This window comes from Carassius gibelio, chromosome A2 (assembly GCF_023724105.1).
Source record: "Carassius gibelio isolate Cgi1373 ecotype wild population from Czech Republic chromosome A2, carGib1.2-hapl.c, whole genome shotgun sequence".
NCBI classification, from domain to species: Eukaryota; Metazoa; Chordata; class Actinopteri; order Cypriniformes; family Cyprinidae; genus Carassius; species Carassius gibelio.
The window spans coordinates 14597075-14619273 of record NC_068372.1 but is presented as its reverse complement, the minus strand read 5'-3'; the positions used below and the strand labels follow the sequence as shown (position 1 = coordinate 14619273).

The 22199-nt window shown below is 37.4% G+C and overlaps 1 protein-coding gene across 3 annotated transcripts; it reads right to left on the bottom strand.

Moving 5' to 3' along the window:
• Nucleotides 1–1858: 1858 nt before the first annotated feature.
• Nucleotides 1859–22158, bottom strand: LOC128027352 (retinoic acid receptor RXR-gamma-A). Of its 3 annotated transcripts, none has more exons than XM_052614899.1 (10): nt 21994–22158; nt 8735–8940; nt 5584–5722; nt 4989–5168; nt 4715–4875; nt 3876–4005; nt 3655–3787; nt 3267–3358; nt 2596–2701; nt 1859–2460 (listed from the first exon to the last, which is right to left on the bottom strand). In XM_052614899.1, exons 1-10 carry the CDS (start codon nt 22022–22024, stop codon nt 2313–2315), a joined length of 1326 nt encoding a protein of 441 aa, XP_052470859.1. In that variant the 5' UTR covers nt 22025–22158; the 3' UTR covers nt 1859–2312. The 3 variants fall into 3 exon arrangements, with proteins under 3 accessions (XP_052470859.1, XP_052470877.1, XP_052470868.1); XM_052614917.1 differs by lacking the exon at nt 21994–22158 and adding an exon at nt 11809–11940; XM_052614908.1 differs by lacking the exon at nt 21994–22158 and adding an exon at nt 11803–11926.
• Between the last annotated feature and the right edge of the window lie 41 nt (nt 22159–22199).

Below are 22199 nucleotides of genomic sequence, written 5' to 3'. Positions count from 1 at the left end.
CACCCATTGGTATCTAGCTTTACAGCCTTATAAGTTCAACGTGATTCATAGGCCTGGGGTGCAGATGGCTGCGGCTGACTTCCTCTCCAGGAATGGAGGGGGGGTTGGCGTGGTTCAGCGAGGTCTGTGACGGGAGAAAGAGCGGGAAGGACTAACACCTGGGTCTCGTTGCAGTAATGGGCATGGGGAGACGGGATATAAGCCAGTCGAATGCCGACAAGGAGCGAGAGAGCTGAGGACTCGTGAGGGATGGAAAGCAGAAAAGCGGAAGCCGGAAATCAGAGCAAAGTTGGAAGATAGCGATTGAAAGTGGGCGCAAGTGGCGCGATTGTTTTATTTTGTTAATTAAAGTCCTCATGAGCCTCAGACAGCTGGCCCTGGTCTCCTTCCTTCCCACACACACACCCGAACAAGGGAAAAACACTAAACACTGATACATGAATAGAAAGTTCACTTTTGATTAATTTAAATGCATCCTTGCTATAAAAGTAATAAAATAAAATAAGATAATAATATTTGGAGGTGTATATACTGTATTCTCTCAGAAAAAGAGGTACAGAAAATTTTCACTGGAGCTTTACCTTTTCAAAAGATCCAATTTTGTACCTTACCTTATTTATCCCTAAAGGGTACATATATTGGTACCCAAATATTAGCAATTAAAAAAAGGTTGAACTTGCCCCAGTGACAGCTTTTGCACATTTCTTTCTGAGATTGTAAACCCCCTAAAATAGCCATAAATATATTTAATATTTTGAGTTAATTTTTAGTTATTTTAACCTCTTTTTATTTCTCTATAGGTATAATGTACTTGAATAATGAAAATACATATAGAGAGTTTGACTTGACTATACAGTGAATATCAACGATCGTAATTATTGTTTGGTATCTATGTTTTTGAATGTTATATTCACTGCCGTCACTTTGCCCTGTTGATTATCATAAATGTGACAAATGAGGCAAGTGACTGAATCAGATGAACACAGGTGAAACTCTGACATGAAATATTTGCTATTTTGTGAAGTGTCTGTTTAATCAGGAAATCATATAATCACATATCGTTATGACATTTTTATCAAAACACATGGACACATAAAATGCATTTTCAGCTCCAATACCATCAGTCTGGACACAAAACAGAGACAGATGAAAGAAGCACATTTCATTCATGCCTGCTGAGAAACACATTCATTGTGTTCCTTTCCTGCCTGCTCCAGACATTTAACAAGAGCTTTTTAATTTTAGGGGGAAAAATAGCTTCCCGTCCAGTGAGTCACAGATTAATTGATTTAGAAAGATCAGACAGACGCGAATAATACAACACCTCACTTACATAAAGTTTCCGCACGGGGTCTCATAATGGAACTAAATGGATGTTTTTCATTATCACATCAAATAATTAGTATACATATTTTAGTTGGTTTACTAAATAGTTAAAATATTTTTATAATAAAATAAATAACTTTCAGAAATCATTCTAAAATACTGAATATTTATTTTCTCATTTCAGGATCCTTGATAATGAGAAAGTTCAAAACAACAGTTTGAAATAGAAATCTTTTGTACCAATATAAATGTTTACGGTGACTTTTGATCAATTTAATGCACTGTTGCCATTAATAATAAAATTAACTTTTTTTTTTTTTTTAAGTACTTTACTTTTGAATGGCAGTGTATTTAAAATATACTAAATAATCACAAATACAATGAAATATATTGAATTCATACAATTATTATTGTTATAATTATTGTTAAGATTCTTTTTTTAATTAAATACATAAATTAAATATATAAATATATTATATTAGTAATAATTAATATTATAAGGATGAAAAAAATATATAAAAAAACACCAGAGAACAAAATAACAATTTCTATTTTATTTTACAGCTCTTAGCTGCATATATTTAGGTAGAAATTGTATGTCTCACACCACATCTCTTCCATTGAAGATCATTCAAAATAACACAACAATAAAACAACATTTTAAAAGATCTTTTTAAATAATTTTTTTATTACCACATAATTCTAAACTCATTGCTGGTGACTGTTTATACAGTTTTGTTTTGAATTAAATATTTTCACATTTAGTTTCTGCAGCTATCACAGATGGCAAAATCTATGTACAAAAGAAAGGTTTACAGTACTCTTACAATTTACTTCAACAGTGTCTCTTTCTTTGAAAATACCAATACAAATCGTTTGCGTTTATTTGTCTTTCACATTGTGCTTGGTACAAAATAAGAACTTCTTTTTGTTATAATGCATATTAAGTGTGCGCTGGGGAATATTTACATGCAGTAAGACTTGTGTCATGTGATTTGATGCGGCGCTTCCAGCATCTCCATGAGGAAAGTGTCTATAGGTGTGTCTCCGATAAGTTTGAAGAAGAACAGGTGCTCCAGGCACTTCAGTCCTATGGAGCGCAGAGCGGGCAGACGGAGGAGCAGCTTGGCAAACCTGAGTGAAAAGAGAAAAAGCACTCAAGACTCCATCACTACACCTGCATGTGTCTGTCCACACTAGAAATGAGCCAAAGAAGAACAGGAGTGCTGTTGCATCAATAAAATATCAAGGTGGCAGAGCGGGAACTACCTGCCGGGCTGGTCGGGGTAGTTGTGTTTGGTGTAGCCCTCCAGTGAGGCGTACACTTTTTCCCGTAATGCCTCGACCTCTGACGGGTTTGACAATCCTTTAGCATCTATAGAAGAAAACCTTTTAACTGACAAGCTGTTGTAAAACACTGAATCAGCAAAAGAAGACTAAATCTTGTATATAATGTATTATATACTAAATCTTGTATATCTTGTATTATAATAATCAATAACAATAAAATATAATGCAGTATATTTAATAATCAATATAATAAATGCAACAATAAAATATATTATATTAAATATGAAAATCGTTCATGAACATCTTTTTAAAAGATCTGTTGCAATGATCAATTATTTTTTATTACATGCTTCTTACATATCAATTCTCCTAAAATTCTAATGCCCCTATAAATTCTATAAGAATATATTTTAGATTTACTTAAAATATATATATATATATATATATATATATATATATATATATATATATATATATATATATATATATATATATATATATATATATATATATATATATATATTTTAATCATTTTGATATAATTAACTGCAATTCCAAAGTGTAACACTTGATCTATTAATTATAATAATGAATTAGAAGTCAAAGGAGTGTTTAGATTGGATTTATTAGTTGCTCAGGAGGGTCTTTACCGGGGTTAAAGAGGACGATAGCTCTTAGACAGCCCAGCTCCGTCTTGTCCATCTGCATGTCCTTCATCTTAGACACCAGCTCTGTTAATACCCTGCAAACATTATCATGTATTTCGATTGGATTTACAAGGATTCAATTATACAATATACAAAAATCTAATTGTAATCATCTTGAAATTAAAAAAAGTAAATTAGACAACGTCATATTAATCAATGTCATCAATGAATGGAAAATCTGTACATACATGCACTTGATGCTATGAAATGTTTTATGGTTTGGTATTTTTGTTATAACTTCACACGTTGTAACTGTGGCTTAAATGTCCATATCATTTTGGAGGTAGGGTATGTGTATCTAGGAAGGGTTTGAGGAGTGTTGTGACCCGACCTGTCAAATATAGAGCCGACCCCTGCGCTGTGAGCACTGCTGCGGTGGACATGCAGGCCAGTGGCCAAAAGGATCCCGTCTTTAACCGTCACAGAACGGTGTGAGAATGAAGCAATGAGCAGCTCGTTCCAACCTAAACACACACACACACACACACTGATGATGAGAGTGGCCCGTATATTCTACACACACATTTAAGATCAGAATAGAGGGATCATGACCTGCTCGCAGCAGGATGACCTGGTCATCCAGAGGAAGGTCAGAGAAGTGCGGGATTCTCTTAGCCCACTCCACAAGAGTAAAGAGCTGCTTGTCTGCAGCCTGGCAGATGTTGGTCACTGGGTCATTTGTCTGAGAATCAAAAATATGTACATATTTATAAGTATCGACCATTGGCACAAAAATCAAACTAAAAATGACATCTCTCTAATATCCCCGCTTCTTCTTGAGTGCAGTTATTTATTTTAGAGGAAATAGAGAATTTATTATTTAGTATCCTGCTAATGATATGATAACTTTAGTTCCTAATAATGCACTGTAACAAATCCTGTTTCTTCATCCTTAAAAAAATATATATTTAATTGAGAAGATACAATTATTTTATAGGTACACTATTGTTTGAAAGGCATTTTTTTCCTGTTATTTTATTCATGCATTAAATTGATCAAACGTGACAGGAGAGACATTTATAATGTTACAAATTATTTCTTTTTAAATAAATGCTGTACTTTTGAACTTTCTTTCCTTCAAAAAATCCAGAAAAAAGGTTTTAGGTTTAGGCAAAAAAAGCTGCTTTCAACATTGATAACAATAAGAAATGTTTCTTGAGCATCAAATCAGCAAATTACAATGATTTCTGAAGGATCATGTGACAACGAAGACTGGTCTGGAATAATGATGCTGAAAATTCAGCTTTGTTATCACAGAGATAAATTACATTTTCTCATATATTACCATAGAATACCATTATTTTAAATGATATATATTGTGTTTTTTTTTTTTTTTTACAATATTAAGGGACATCACATAGCTTTTTCCAGAACTGGAAGAGGCGTCTGACCGAGTTGCCTGTGCTGGACTCAATGTAAGCGTCAGTCTTGGGCTCCACTGCAAGCTCAGCATCCAGGATCTTCTCCACTGGCATCTCCTCATTAAAGCTGCTGCTAGACTCCACCTCATTATCACTCTTTTCCCGACCGCGCTGCCTCTCTTCCTGCACCGCTGTACACACAGAACATTTCTACTACTTAAAACTTCAAACTATAATCCACAAACAAAAAAAAAAACACCTGCACAAGTCATTTCTGACGGCCTCTTTCATTTGAGTCACTCACCTTCTCTCTTCATGCCCATGGCTAGACACTTCTGATAGCGGCAGTACTGGCAGCGGTTACGCTGGCGCTTGTCGATCTGGCAGTCTTTATTTTCTCGACACGTGTATGTAAGGTCTTTCCGGATGGTTCTCTTGAAGAAGCCCTTGCATCCTTCACAGCTGTGAACACCATAATGTTTCCCTGTAGGTAGATAAAGATGGTATATTATCATATCATTTGATAATAAATGATCTGTCTTTAAAGTGATAGTTCACTCAAAACTTCTGCCCTCATGTTATTCCAAACCTGTATGATTTTCTTTCTTCTGGAAAATGAAAGAAGATATTTTGAACGATGTTTGTAACCGAACAGTTTCGGTTTCCACCGAGTCCCATAGCATGGACAAATAATACAAAGGAAGACCATAGGAGCAGAAACTTTTGGGTTAAAAATTTTCGTCAAAGTATTTTCTTTCAAGTTCCACAGAGGAAAGAAATTTATACAAGTTTGTAATAATAATAACTGATGGCAGCTTTATAATGTGTTTCTGTGAACTATCCCCCTCAGGCTCCAGGAAGTCATAACTAAACATGTACTAGTGTGCGAGCGCACTCACCTGAGGATCGGTCTCCACAGATGGCACAGATGTGTTTGGACAGGGATCCCGGGCTGCTGCAGGAGTAACTGCCCGGTCCCACCAGTCCTGGAGGAGGCTTAATGTCTTCTGAACTGCTAACACTGTTCATAGAGTTCATCTGCAAGGACAGAGAGAGAAACAATCAACAGAATAAGCTTGTGTGTGTGTGGTTTCCCACCACCTGAACAATCAAATTGTTTCACAATGAGCACTTCCTTTTTGGATCATGTGACTTGATTCCTTTGAATGTTCCTTCACACCATTTGCATTCACTCTATGTCTGCCCTATTAGACATGTGATGTTTTAGTATACAGTTTTCCAGATGTTAACATGGTTGAAATGTGACATCTGAAACTATGGAATATAGAATTTAGAGTGTTACAATAAATAAAAGTAATTAATTCCAATGAATGAATGTCAATGAAAGCTTGTCTTCACCATTAGATGGCAGCAAACGGTCATACTCCACATGGCAAGTTTTATGAGCGGAACAAGCTCATGTTCAAGAATAGTTCAGAAGCTGTTATAGAATTAGACACACATACCCAGAGAAAGATAGTAAGGTCATGGAATGGAAACTGAAAACAAACCAACTAAACCCTAATGGGTCAACAGACTTTTAAACCCTTTAACTGCCTGCTCGACCAAATGGTTGAGCACATTTTGAGTCACCATATTTTATTGAGAGGAGTACATAACTTAATTCAAGCTGATTGAGCCATCTCTACCATCTGGTAGAGGTATGTTAAGCCAAAAAAATCCACTAGATGTCAGAGTGTCAATCAACAGCATTTGTCACAACACTTCTTCTTTGATGGATGTCAGAGAGAAAGAAATCACTCCTGCCATGTAAACTGTTTTTGGTGAAATTTTGCAAGGTAAGAATTTTTTTTTGACATATTACACTGTAAGAGCCCTAACTTTACAAAATTATCTTACTTGGTGCCATGAAAAAACTTTAGTATGTTTTCAATAATTTTTCAAAAACGTGCTCAACCAAATGGTTGATTTGTCACTTTATGGTAAACGTAGAAAAGCTAAGCTAATGTTTTAAAAATGATGGGACGTGTTGAAAAAAAATACATTGAGTGTGGTAACTAATGACATAAGGAGATAAGAAATGCAAACAAAACAATTTTCAAATGCTTTTTTCTTGGTGGGGCAGTTAAAGGGTTAAAAAGCTGAACTTTTTCTGAAATACAATGTCAGGATGTGCATTTTTAATGATGCTGGGAGCACTGCAATTGTTTGTGCATATTTTTTTATAATTTTGTCTTTTCCCAAACTTTGCAAAGAAGAAGTATTCTGTGAGATTAGTGCACTAATCTTAGCCTTCAAACATGATACACAACAACCAGCTCCTGCTACATAAATGCTGTAGAATTAATGTATTCAACAAGCTCGTGAGTTTATTTGAATAGATTTGATAGTTAAAAGTGGGAGTCAGAATAGAGTCAGACCTGAATGTGAACTTACTAACCTTGTGGAAAAGAAGTGAGCTTAATTGTTCTGAATGTGCACTTGAAATGTACTTCAGATCTTAAAAGTGTATAATACTGCAGATAATATGAAATCAATGAAAATACAAGGTCACTTGTGCTACACACTATACTCTGTGTATGAGTTTTAAATGCTTATTTTGTCATTCAGTTGTGACAGAGTGTCCAATATTCCACAGTACAGGTTTTTGATTAAATGTGTATTAAAAGTACATCATCCGGCTATTTTAAGTGCACTTTTTTTTGCTATAATGGAAATGCTATAATGTTATTGCATAGGACTAAAACTTACTGATTTTGCTCACACAAGATGTGATGATCCCCCCAAAATGTGATAATTGTTGTGATTGTTTCCCACCTTGTTACACTTATGGTGTCCCTGCTTTCCTTCATTTAGAAAAGATCTTGATTTCTTTTTGGAACCTATTGATTGTAGGCCTAACTGATCTGAGCTTATGCACCTCAGATTTTGAGTGAACATTGCAAAAATTATCCACAAATAATCATTTTTTCACTCAAAAATGTACTTAAGGTGGTTCCTCTATGATTACAAGTCAACACAAATGTTCATTTTGAGAGAGCGCTATCCTGAAACGGTGAGCCATTCAGTGAGACAGAAAGATGCTCAGAAGGTGAAACACAGCAGTCACCATCATGTTCACTCCTTTTAATCTGCTGCCTATAGCCCATATATTATTTAGAGCACTTGGCCCTCACTCACGAGAAGCACTGCTCTATAAAGGCATCCCTACTTTTAGGCAAGACATTCACACATGACGCTATTTACAGCTAATAGTATGGCAGGTTTCCACAGCATTCTTGAAGTGTCGCATATTGCGCCCGCTGTAGCGCAGGCTCAACGCAATGATATCTTTCTCCATGTGAGCCAAGGTTATACTAGGGTTTTCGGTCACGCTACATTAGCTCTTTTTAGGCTAGACTAAACTGAATGGGCTGTTCTCCCTCAGGCTGGAAGGAGGCCCTGCAGAGGAAAGGAGAAATGCATTAAAAGAGCATTTTTGCTGTTAAAATCTAGCGGACCTTATGTTGAGACTTGTGATATAAGTCCTCGTGTCTAATAGACCAGCCTTTTTGACTCCAAGGTGCCTGATTTTCAATATTCAATATTCAAAGGCCTCCAATATAGTTCAAGTTTTATTTTAAATCTATGAGCACTCCTAATTTCTGTAATATTTTACAAAAATAGCTACAGTAAATTAAAGTATAAAAGAATTACATTTCGGGGTTTGTTCTTCAGTGTTCCCAGTGTTTTTAACTAATTACTTCAAATGACTTTGCCACCACAAATAAATGACCAAATCAGCATATTAGAATGATTTCTGAAGGATCATGTGACACTGAAGACTGAAGTAGTGATGCAAAAAAATGAAGCTTTGCTATCACAGCAATAAATTACATTTTAAAATATATACAAACAGAAAACAGTTCTTCTACATTGTAATAACGTTTCTTTTTTTTTTTTTACTGTATTTTTATCAAATAAATATAGCCTTGGTAAGCATAAAAGACATCTTTCAAAAACATTTTAAAATCTTAATTATTCCAAATGTTTGCCCCTAGTTGAACCACTTTGACAGACCCTCTTTCTGAGTCGTTCTTAGTGCTGTACCTGTGGACTGTTGAGCGCTACATAGCCCATGTTGGAGGTAGTGGGCATGGAGGCTGAAGGTGAGCCCAGGGAGGAAGAAGTGATGACTGAGTATGGCGACCCTAGACCGTTGATGATGGAGGGGTGATGGTGGGACACCAGGGAGCCGAGAGGAGGCTGGGATGGAGGGGAGCTCAGGTGACCATGTGTTACCTGCAAAGAAGAACCTGAGAACAGAAAGAGGGCATTAGCCTGTATCCACCATCAATAGTAAATGCAATTGGAAATTAATATGAACAGCTTGTACATCTAAATATTTGATTTAAATATATATTTTTTCAATATTAATATTAAAATATATATTAAAATAAATGCATTAATGATCATTCAGATCTTAAATACATATGAATATGTGGTTGATTCGTTAATGTTTAAGAAATATATTTTCTCTACTCATCTACTATATAAATACAGAAAATGTAATGTGACAGTTTGACATTTTCATGCTAGAAATGCCGTGAGACATCTGGGGGCCATGTCAATGATGGAAGTAATGGTTGGTGGCATTTGCACAGTAGTAGGGGTCAAAAAAGTGACTAGCAGTGACTGCGAGCACTAATGGATCATCACACATCAAATTTCAGGTCTCTCACATGACCATTATTTATACATTATATACATGAATATGCATGAATTGTCTGTAACTTAGCTAATGAAAGGATACTAGCAGCCAGACGAATAATCAGACAATATTTGGCCATTTTCAGATTAACATAACAGTACTAACATATTTGTGTATTTTGAGTAAATATTATGTAAAGCATACATGCAATTTGTCATACTTAAATAACCGTAAGCTATAGGAGCACTGAGCAGCATAGAGCGCCCTCTCGTGGACTGTTTTCTCTTGGTTCATGGTTCTAAATAAATGCGACTTATAGTCCAGAGCGACTTATATATGTTTTTTTCCTCATCATGAGGTATTTTTGGACTGATGCGACTTATACTCAGGTGCGACTTACAGTCCGAAAAATACGGTATGTGTGTGTGTGTGTGTGTGTGTAGGTGCTCTTGTTTTTGTGACATATCAGGACACAACTCTGTATAAAGACATGGGTATGACACAGGTATTACAAGGAGAGGGTGACTTATGACATAACCCATGTCCCCATTTTTCAAAACTAGGGATGGTCGTTTTCCGCAAATATCACATTCGAATATTTGAGCTCACAAAAAACGAATATTCGAATATTCATTTATTTAAATGAAGTTTAATGAGACAGACGTTATTTTTCAGCAACATTTATTGTTTTCCATCATTTTGAATAAGCTTACACACAATAAGCTTGAAAATTACACAATGTGTTTCTAGCCTACACTTAACTTTGAAACTTTTAAACTGTCAACAAATCTTTTTTGCTTTTTTCTATTCTTTTACATGTTCTTGTTGAGAAACACAGGCATTTACATTTACATGATCGGGGGAAGTCGGCTCTGTTAAACATCTCGACTGGACTCTCTGTATAATCATCGCTGAAGAACTGGCTCAGCCTTTTCTGACGAGTGAGCATTGCATCCTCTTTATCTTGGTGACGGCGGCAGCATCCGCACCACTTGCATCAAGGAAAATGTTCTAATAATGTAAAAAAAAAAATTCTTATTTCTCTCGTGAGATGAAAAACATGAGATGTTTGTGCTGAGGGTCTAGGGCAGATGCGAGAAGGGGAGTTTTCACTGCATTCTCCAAGTTAGTGGTGTTTATTCATTGCTTGAGGGATGCCACAACAAGGTCACTTTGTGTGATTCTCCATGGCAGTTCTTAGGGGCCGTTCACATATCGCTTCTTTTGCGCGATCAAGTTCGTTATTTCCAATGAAGGCCCACGGTATGTGCGCTCATAAGGGCCGTTTCATAGTCAACGCATCTGTACGCATTTGCGTCCCCGAGGCTTCGGCCGCCAGGTTTGAATACAATGGAGGGCGAAGTGGAAAAATTATGTGAACTTATACGTATTCATCCACATTTATATGATAGTTAATCGCAATTACATTCAAATAAAATAGCGTTGGAAAATGCATGAGAGGTTGCAACCACGATGGGAAAACTCTACTAATATCACCCGACTCTACTACCCCCTGTTGCGTGAGAGGTGTATTGCATACATGCATCGTCCGTGACGCTTGCGTCCACTGTTTAGACTATGAAAGGGAGCGCGTCGCTCGCGTTGCTTGCTCGCGTTTCTCACGTTGACTATGTAACGGCCCTAAGGGAAGCGACGCGGTCGCGATGCGAATGTTGTGCGACGTGCCCGTCTTTTTCCAGGCGCGTCCGCACCGCATCGAGTTAAAAACATCTCAACTTTTCAGAATGCCGCAAGCGCACCGCAGGTCATGTGACAAGAACTAAACATTCAGCTTCATCCTTTCCCGTTACAACGTTGAAAGCTCAGCCAAGATGAAGGAATATCCACGCCTTCATGGAGAGAGCGCGTCATTGATGCTTAACAACGGCAGACTTCGTTCACAGAAAGTGACCAAATTAGGTTTTATTGTGAATTTTTTTGCGAAATTCGAATATCATTTTTATTTATTGAACGAATATTCGAATGTTCGACTATCCATGCACACCCTTAACGCTTATAAATCATACAGAATGAGTTTTTTTGAGAAAGTAAAAATGCACAAAGTTTCCTGTGAGGGTTAGGGTTAGGTGTAGGGTTGGTGAGGGGCGATATAATAATACAGTTTGTACAGTATAAAAACCATTATGCCTATGGGATGTCCCCACTTTCACAAGAACAAATTTTCTTCACAAAAACCCTTTCTTTTTGAAAGAGGTTAAAATGGTAGAATGAACAACAAACAAATCTCTTAAAATATCAATTTCGCTTTAAATATTAAAACCAAAACATGGCATTCACCAAAAAATCAAGAGGCCTATCATGCAAAGGAGATGCCGTTTTAGACCTTTGCATTTTCCACACCTTCACAATACATACACATTAATTTTAACATTCATGTTACAATCAGCCACATGCACAAACTCAGTCCAAAGTCAGCCAAACATCCCAATAAACCATTTTCACTCACACTCACTGTATTTTAAAGGCATGATTGAGTGGTAGTTTTCCAAAGATGTCTTTCTTGTGATGCCTGCTGTTCCTCACACTGAAGTTGCTCTGTGTCTGTGACATGCCCGGTAATGCACTGGATGACCAGTGGGAACATTGTAAAAGCAATCCTCAGCACCCACACTTACTCAAGTATGCCCTGGCTTGATTCCGGTGCTATTAATGACCTCTAAATGTCACATTCTGATCAGAAGGAACATCTATCCTTGGAAAGCCTGGGTGTGCATGTTCAAAGCCACAGTACTTTATTTAACTTGAATACTCAAAATACAATTTTAACAGGTCGTAAGAATTTGTGCAAGTGTTCTGAACAGATTTTATAATGAGCCATTTCTGTTTTTAGCCTCAGAAAAGTGCTGTAAAGCTGATTTGTTTTTTGAACATCTAACTTCTATAAAGCTTAACAGATCACTAATGTAAATTTAGAAATAAATGTTGACAAAGTTGAATGTTGAAATTTTTGTTTAGCAAGTATGGTTTAAATTATTCAAAAGACTTTCAAATTGTTATGTTCTTTTGCTGTTTTTTTTTTTTTTTACTTTGTTCATCAAAGATTCCTGAATAAATTCATCATGATTTCCACAAAAATATTAATCAACTGTTTTCAGAATTGTTAAAGGGTTAGTTCAACAAAAAATCTAAATTATGTCATTAATGACTCACCCGCATGTCATTCCAAACCCGTAAAACCTTGTTCATCTTTGGAACACAGTTTAAGATATATTAGATTTAGTCTGGGAGCTCTCAGTCCCTCCATTGAAGCTTTGTGTGCGTTATACTGTCCATGCCCAGAAAGGTAAGAAAAACATCATCGAAGTACTCCATGTGACATCAGAGGGTCAGTTAGAATTTTTTGAAGCATCAAAAATACATTTGGGTCCAAATTCAGCATTGTCTTCTCTTCCGGTCTGTTGTGAGATTTCAAAACACTGAGGTTTAGTGATATCCAGTCCGGAAACTAATCAATCAATATAACCGGATCTTCTTGAACCAGTTCACCAAATCGAACTGAATCGTTTAAAATGGTTCGCGTCTCCAGTACGCATTAATCCACAAATGACTTAAAGGGGAGGTGAAATGCTCGTTTTCACTCAATATCCTGTTAATCTTGAGTATCTATAGAGTAGTACTGCATCCTTCATAACTCCAAAAAGTCTTTAGTTTTATTATATTCATAAGAGAAAGATAGTCTGTACCGATTTTTCCCGGCTGGAGGCGTGACGTGTGGCCGGAGCTAAAGAATCACGCGCGCCAGTAGGCTTTTGTGTTGAGAGGGTTTGGAAGTTTTGACATTACCTTGAGGAAAAAAACCCATCATCCAAAACAAACCATGGCTAACAGTCAGATTCAGCCGTTTATTTATGATCCAGAATCAGATCCCGAGGCTGAAACTGAACAAGAGCAGCAGCAGCAACAACTCGCTCCGAGTGGGGCTCGAACCCGGGTCTCCGGCATGGGAGGCGGACGCACTAACAAGGAGGCAGAGATATTTGAAGCAGTTTTACTCACCGCCTGCGGTTCCAACACAAGATCGTGACCCTTTTTCGTTGGGATTGCATCATCCTTAAGAAATAAACGATACGCAAATCCGTCGTCAAACTGGGCCTTGTTTGTAAAACAAGCATCTTCGAAATGCAGGGACAAACAAAAACACTTGCACAACTCTGTTGATGCTCTGTAAAAATAAACTCCATCCACTGGTCCCTTAATGATGTTTTTTTTTGGTAATCTGTGCAGGGTTGTCTTGCCCTGGCAACCAAAAACACACTTCTTTTGTGAATTTTCGTGACGCTCTCGCTCTGATCACTGAATGAATGTCTGTGCTCAGCCTCTCAGTGCTCTTCTATACGGGAGCGCGCGCTCTTCCGGCAGACGTGCCCTCAGGAACCATATAAGGAAATTCCGCTCCAACTAACGTCACACAGAGCCATACTCGAAAAAAACTTTCCGAAACTTGTGACAAACCGGAAGGAGTATTTTGGGAACAAAAATACTCCTTCAAACGTACAACTTAATTTTTGAAACTTTGTCCATGTTTAGCATGGGAATCCAACTCTTTAACAGTGTAAAAAAGTCAGTATGCATGAAATAGCATTTCACCCCCCCTTTAAGCTGTTAACTTTTTAATGTGGCTGACACTCCCTCTTGAGTTCAAACAAACCAATATCCCGGAGTAATTCATGTACTCAAACAGTACACTGATTGAACTGCTGTGAAGAGAGAACTGAAGATGAATACCGAGCCGAGCCAGATAACGAACAATAGACTGACTCTTTCTCGAGTCAAGAACCGTTTCTGTCAGGCGCGTCCGATTCGTGAACCGAGGAGCTGTTGTTACTACGCATGTGTGATTCACCGTGAAGCAGACCGACACACAGAGCATCTGAACCGAACTGATTCTTTTGGTGATTGATTCTGAACTGATTCTGTGCTAGTGTTATGAGCGCGGGTAAACTAGGCTTAAATCAAGGGCAATCATCACAAATAACGTGATTACGTCGAGCACAAAAAAACAAGATAACTGTTTTCTTCAACCGGTTTATTGAATCAAACTGTCCGAAAGAAGTACTGGTGATCCGAAAACCGATGCAACCGGTTCTTGACTCGAGAACGAGTCAATCGTTAGTTCGTTATCTGTTATCATTTTAAAATAAATGCAGCCTTTGTTTCTTAAATGGGATGTGGTACTTCTGAATAGAAGTAATCATTTTGTTGATTATTCAGCAAATCTGTATGACAGAATGATAAGCAATAATTTGTTTGGTAGTGGAGATTATGGAAGATCAATAGTCATTTAAAAAGGGGTCATATTATGTTGCTAAAAAGAACATTATTTTGTGTATTTGGTGTAATGCATTGTGTTTATGCAGTTAAAGGTTAAAAAAATAAATTATTTTCCACATACTGTACATTATTGTTGCTCCTCTATGCCCCGCATTTCTGAAACATGTCGTTATTTACAAAGCTCAACGGTCTGAAAGGCGAGGTACACACTGATTAGCCATCTATCCAGTGCATTGTGATTGGCCGAATACCTCAAGCGTGTGTTGGAGATGTTATGCCCCTTACTGTACTGTAACACCTTGTCCTGGTGTGACAAGACAAAACCAATAAAACCCATTACAAACAAGACATTTGTTGCATCCAGCAGGAATCCTGCGTAAACAAAACCGTCTCTGCATCTCAAAACTCGCATTTGCATCATCAGTGGTACATTCTTTAAATGTAAAAATGTACTTACAGACAGAAGTGACAGACTATCCTTGCAAAGTTGGAATTGCCCCACTTTATAGAAACAGAGACATGCATTGTAGGCTACTCTCACAGGAAACAGTCCTCGTCCTCTGTAAAATGTGCTGCACACATCTGAACATTTGGGTTGAACTTTTCTGGAACAGTGTTGTAAATACGACTTAACCACTGATTTCTAGTTGTGTCCTCTTTTGGAAGGCCAAACAAAGTAGCTTCTCTTTCACAAAGAGCTTCTCTTTCACAACGAAACAAACAGACAGACTGCATTTATATAGCACTTTCAACAGACCCATGGCCATCCAAAGCACCTCAAATTCACCCATTCACACACCAACGGCAGTGGTATCAGCTAGTGGTGGGAGAAAAGCTTGATGCATCGATGCATCGCGATTCGTTATCTAACGATCCAGAATCGATTCACAAAAATTCAGAATCGATTCTGTGTTCAATTCAAATGCGAGCGCTGTCAAGACTCACGTGACCAAACAAAAAAGACGGTGATGGACGACCGTTCATATGCTGGTGAATTAGCTTCGTTTAAGATAAAATGGACAAACTACGACCTGCACCATCTTATTTAAAGTCGGATGTGTGGCAACATTTTGGATTTTCTGAAGACACCGAAGGTGTCGTTGATAAAAGCCATACTGTGTGTTCCACTCAGAGCTGGAGAAACAGCATTCTCTTCCAATCACGAACACTCCCGGTTACATTCAAAGGACCCTGGATCAAGTAGCAAAGCTTCCACCGAATTCTGAAAAGGCAAAACGAATTACCCGATCAGTGGCGGGTTTTATTGCCAAAGATCTGTGCCCGTACTCCGTTGTGGAAAACCAAGGATTTCGCACGACGTTACAGGTACTTGAGCCACGATACACTTTGCCCCCGCCTCGTTATTTTAGTGAGACGGCTGTCCCCGCACTCTACAGTGAGTTTAAAGATCACATCTTAGAATCCCTAATTCTCCCTGTCATACAAATTTAGAACTGTTTATTCTTAATGATTGTTCATTGCAATTGTATGGCTTACCATTAATTCAGAGTTTGTTAATCCTGAAAATAACTGTTAATAAATTAAAAGTATTAAAAAATAAATATTGATAATCATTTTTAATTTGGCAATACTGTCAAACAGATATTCTAACTATATACAAAAAGCATAGTAACTCCAATTTTGGTTAACATAAAAAGTTTAGAGTATTTTTTGCACAGCAGGATAATTAATTAAGAATCGTTTTGGGAATCGGATCGTTCCTCCCAGAATCGGAATCGGATCGAATCGTTAAGTGCCTTAAGATTCCCACCTCTAGTATCAGCCATGCAATGCACCATCCAGCTCGTCGGGAGCAGCTGGGGTTAAGTGTCTTGCTCAAGAACACCTCAACACTTGGTCAGGTGGAGCCAGGGATTGAACCATCAACCTTCTGGTTTGTAAACAACCTACATGAACCACTGAGCCACCGCCACCCCTACAACATCTCCACATGAATTAGACGTGGGGGTTTGATAGAATGAGCCGTTTTATGTAGTTAGGAGTGGCTAAAGAATATCTCTTTGGATTTGAGACTTAGTCTTTGCAACTTTACATATCTTCTTTATGCACCAAGAGCTTGTAACACTCCAAAGAAAAAGGGAAAATTTAAATTGCATCATATGACCACTTTAATCATTCAAATATTCAACAACACCATGTAAAGTTACATGTGACTGCCATTTCTTTTCTCAATGTTTTTCTTTTTTTATTCTTCAACAGGATTGTGGAGTGTACATTTGTGTAAGAAGTGTATTGTTAGTACAATTCAACTTAGTGTGGATTTATAATGGACTATGTATAGTACTGTAGGTCACATTTATTATTTTAAGGAGCCTAAGAGGGCTTTTACACTGGGCTCGTTTGCTGCGGTCCGAGCCCGAGCGTGATTGTTCCCGGGGCCACCCGCAACGTTGTTCTGCTTTCACACTCAGTAGTTGTATCGAACCCATGTGCGTTTGCAGTCACCTTACTGCATTGCAAATACACATGGAATTCGCATGGAGAACACAACGCGACTGAGCATAGTTGCAATTTTTTTGTTATTTTGGTGCTATTATGCACAGAATAATAATTCATTTTAATTATTTAATTTTAATTAATGTAATTTTGACTTTAAGGAGTGTGTGTAATCAAACTTGGCTCTCTCCTGTGTTGAGGAAACAATTATATCGACAGTGTTACGCATGCGCGGGATACTTTACTTCCTGCAACCGATCTCAGACCACCTTCTCCAGGTAGACTCGGGTTCGGTACCCCAGTGTGCACCAGGGTCTGATGACAATGTTTACATTAGCGATTTTTCATGCGAACCGTGCCCCGTTTCGCACTAAACTGCCAGTGTGAAAGCCCCCTAAGAAAATGAATTCATCTCAAAGAAGACTCTTTGGGAGTGCTTATCATGGAAATGTAAAATATAACTGAAATTAGGCTGAAAACTAGTCTGAAATTCAGGTTAGTCCCCCAAAGTCATTTGAAATTGCATGGAAACAAACCGTGAGATGATTGTATAGTGTTTAAACCAAAACACCTAGACTTCTATCTCAAAAAAAGGAAACCTTGACTTTAGGACAGAGAACATTTTGTCTTATTAGCGTTTAGCAAAGCGTTGTTTAAGAACATGGAGAAAATCGTGGTTATTTGATTGTACTCCTTGCCTTGTACTCCTTGCCAACATTTCAGGACTGCCACTTTACAAAGAGAGAAGAATTTCATCAGTCAAAATTGGACTACTTTTTACAACCAGATCACAGAAAACCTAACTATCCCCTAAATCTGTCAGTGAGATATAAACAGATCATATACAAATCTACCAATGATGAGACTGCAAATTGAGTACCAAAATGTACCAGTGAGATCCTAAATCGAGTTACAATTATTGTTCTGTTTTGGTACTGCCATGACCTGCTATGCAATTTTGACAAAATGCAGTCAGTTAATTTGTCTGTTTATCTTTTCAGGAACATAGATATACATACTATGCTGGATCCTAAAGTATGTTCTCCTGGTAAATAAGGGGGTGAGGCTGGATTGAACAATCAGCCCGGGGATGTGTGGTGGACTGATGCTGGATTACCTACTCTGATTAAAGAGATTATCATCCCGTGGCTCACAGGGGAACTGCTTTATTGATGCAAGCCCAAAATCTGATAACAAGGTTAAGTTCTAAATGTCAAGAGAAGGAATGTGTGTTGATTTGGCTTTTGTGGTAGTGTTTAATAAATCATCCTGAATGACGAGATCTAGAAAAAAAAAACCTTCACATTGTCAATGGAAATTTCTTTATTTTATTCATCAGATTTTTCAGTGTAAAATTACAATAGATAATACAGAGAGCAATATAAATTAGTAAGTAAAGAAGCTGTATACATTCTATCTAGGAATAACCTTGGACCAGAAGTGACACAACCAAGAGCATGGATCTGGAACATGGTTTGTCTCTGAAACTGTCCTTAGGAGAGACTGTCATAACTGGGGCAGAAAAATTGTCAATTAGATTAACAAACTGAATAACATCCCGGCCTGTGTTGCGGGTTTCCACCATTGCTTTTTCGGGCTGAATGATATCTAATGCATCAGGCATTCTGTGCTCTAGTGTTTTTGTGTAGGTCTAGAATACAGTAGCTACAAGACTGCGTTTAATGCAAACTAATGCATGCTGATCCCGATCCCAATAGATTTTATCAATGGTGAAATGATGCTGAGAGAACAATGCTCGCCCTGTGCTATGTTAAGTAAAATTCACTAAAGTGTTGAATCATCCCATACTTTTTCAACATCAAACAGACACAGGTGAAAGGTCAGTCAAAGCAATGGTTGTTAGGGAAGGGAGAAGGACAACACAGGCATTCAGCTGCGACAGTGAAGATGGAATAGGATACAGCAGTTTATCTAATGAGACCACCTCAAACACAAGGAAGGAAAAAGTCTTTAAACACCCAAGATGCAACACTGGCCTTGTCCATCATGCACACCATTCACTGACTACTGTAACATGAGCTGAACACATGGCTACAACAATGCTGAAGGGCCTGCCAAGGCCTCTCTCTTTCAGGATACACAAAATCAGGGATCATCAGATGCTTTGTCCATTCCACATTTTGGAGATAATTAGTATAAATTCTTTGCAGCTGTATCCCTCTTGGCTTGCACACACTTCATTCATGATGGTCTTTTGTGTTCTTTATATAGCCCACCCCACACACACGAACACACCTCCATAAACAAAGCATTGAATTAGCAATTTTTTTTTTGTTCGAATACAAACAGTCACTCACACAACAGTAACTCACACATACAAAAATAAAGAACTGAATGAGCCAATGAAAGCATTTTTTATTGTGCCATTCAGCCACTATACACACACATATTTGTTTTTGTGATAAGTGGAGACATCCCATAGGCGTAATGGTTTTTATACTGTACAAACTGTATATTCTATGGCCCTACACCAACCCTACACCTAACCTTAACCCTCACAGGAAGCTTTCTGCATTTTTACTTTCTCAAAAAAAAAAAGCGTTTTGAAAAATGGGGACATGGGTTATGTCCTCATAAGTCACCCTCTCTTTGTAATACCTGTGTCATATACCCATGTCATTATACAGAGTTGTGTCCTGATATGTCACAAAAACAAGAGCACACACAACACACACATACACACACACACTTCAAAGTCAGATCAAAGTCCTACCGCAAGACTTGTTGATTCTAAACAAAACATGTCTGAAACATGCTTCTTGCTAGGTTTATTGTTTATTCTTACTTATTTGGTACCATTTTTCTTTTTTGAGTTATTGAAATCTGATGTTTTGTTAGAAATTAATAATTAGTCTTATTTAATTACTTAAATAAGATTCGTCTGTAAGCATGTTGGCATCTTTGCATAGTCTCACCCAACACAAATGTTTTATATATATTCCACAATTTTAAAATCTTAAACTCAAGAGGTTAAATTAGTTACAACAATGGTTTATAGATTTCAGCCTATATGCAGCCATTGAGTACCACAGCCAAATAGTGGCTATTGATATTTTTGATATTTTCATATTTTTATACCATCATATGTCACCAGATCTCAGCAAAGTCCCCAAATTTTAGATTTTGGTTGTCTGAACTTACAGGAATTGTTTTATTTTTTTTAAATTTTTTTTTTACTGACGTAAAATAAATAAAACATAACATAACAAGAGGTAAATAAAATAATCACACACACAAACATATATATATATATATATATATATATATATATATATATATATATATATATATATATATATATATATATCTATAGATAGATATAGATATAGATATATATAGATATATATATATATATATATATATATATATATATATATATATATATAATCGAATATAGTGATATGACATTTATTTAAAAACAAAACAAAATGGCATCACACCTGAGACATTCGTGCCCAAATTTGTCCACGAAAGACCAAGTAAGGACTGCTATACGAAGGATACTAGAGGGTTAAGCTGAAAAAGGAGCTTGGTTTTTTTTAGCATGCGAAACTGCTCTCTGCGTAAAAACGCGCCTAAACACAAATTACGCAGCTCGAGTCAGCGACTGACATCAGAGAGCATGCGACTCACTGAGTGTCTGATAAAATCTTAAAATAGACTTCATATTCCTTAAATTGTCTCTGAATAACAACAGCATCTGGGGTGATATTAATAAACACAACAATGAGGGTCTTAATGAAAGCAAAAAAAGAAAATGACTCCAGGCAGATGTTATGTGCTGTGACATACTCGGGCACTTAAGTTTTGTGGTAAATATCCACACTTTAAGCACAGAGACCGGAATTAAAGGCTCTACATGTGATAGTTAGCTAATATTATACACTAAGTCATTCTAACAAAAGCTGGACGATACACAAACCTGAACGCAGTGTAAACCATTCTCAGGAAGATCATTCATGGTCAGAGATGTTAAAAACATGCCTTTTCATTTATTTATTTATTTTTTACTTTTCAAGGTAAATTACATGTCGCTCGTGATGGTTAAAATGATGCATTCTGTTAAATCGTTAAACTACGACAGTTACCTGACATAATAGCATCTGCAAAATAATAAATTTCACAACCGAGTTTGTGAAGTCTTCATAATGGGAAAAACGAAGTGATGAAGAATTTCATCACATTAAGACAAACACGAGTGTGTGCATACTTTTCAACACCACAAGAAAGAAATTAAACATACGATAAATCTGGATGCTGGGTTAAGTTACAGAAGAAAACTGCGCATGCTTGTGATCTGTGAGACCCATCGGGCAACATTTCCCTCTAACTTAGTTTGATGACTGGGGCAAATGTAGATGTTCCTAAGTCTAACTGCATGACAAGAAAATAAATAAACATTTTCCACATGTAGTTAAAATGTGTTCGGATCTTCAATGGGCTCGTAAATGGTTGATTTTAAATGCCTTCTAGTCAAAACTGTTGCGAAATAAATAAATAAACAAATAAATAACGCACAGCACACTGCTGTCCAGATACCAACTGAGAGCCATTAATAACTACTCGACAGCAAACAGTTTAACAAGAGGCGCTCTGGAAAGCTATAAATTACATAACCGCAATTAAAGTGCCAACCCCTGACCCTGACTGAGAGGCACAATCTTTATCACCTGATTTTAACATTGGCACTGGTTCCAAGTCAATACACATGACACGACTGAGCCGATAGCTCAAGCACGTACAATTTATGAGCATTTCGTCCAAAGTCCGTCGGAACAATCCGTACTTCAGATAACACACGGCACGGGGGGACACTCAAGCAGAGACATGGAAGGAAAATAGCACGACTTCCGGGAATAAAAAAGACGTAAAACTACGAAGCACTTACTAAAATGCAGATATGTGTCGTTATTATCCATGTTTGGAAGAATGTGAAAGAACTATCCAATTTTCTCGCAGAGTGTGTAGGTTTGTCGTTCTGGACGGCAGCATCTCCCCGCTGCTGTCCGCGAGCTGACTGAGGATTCGCTGCGCACACTTGGGGCCCCACCGAGGGGGAGGCGAGGGCCAGACCTCTCACAGTGACATCCTACC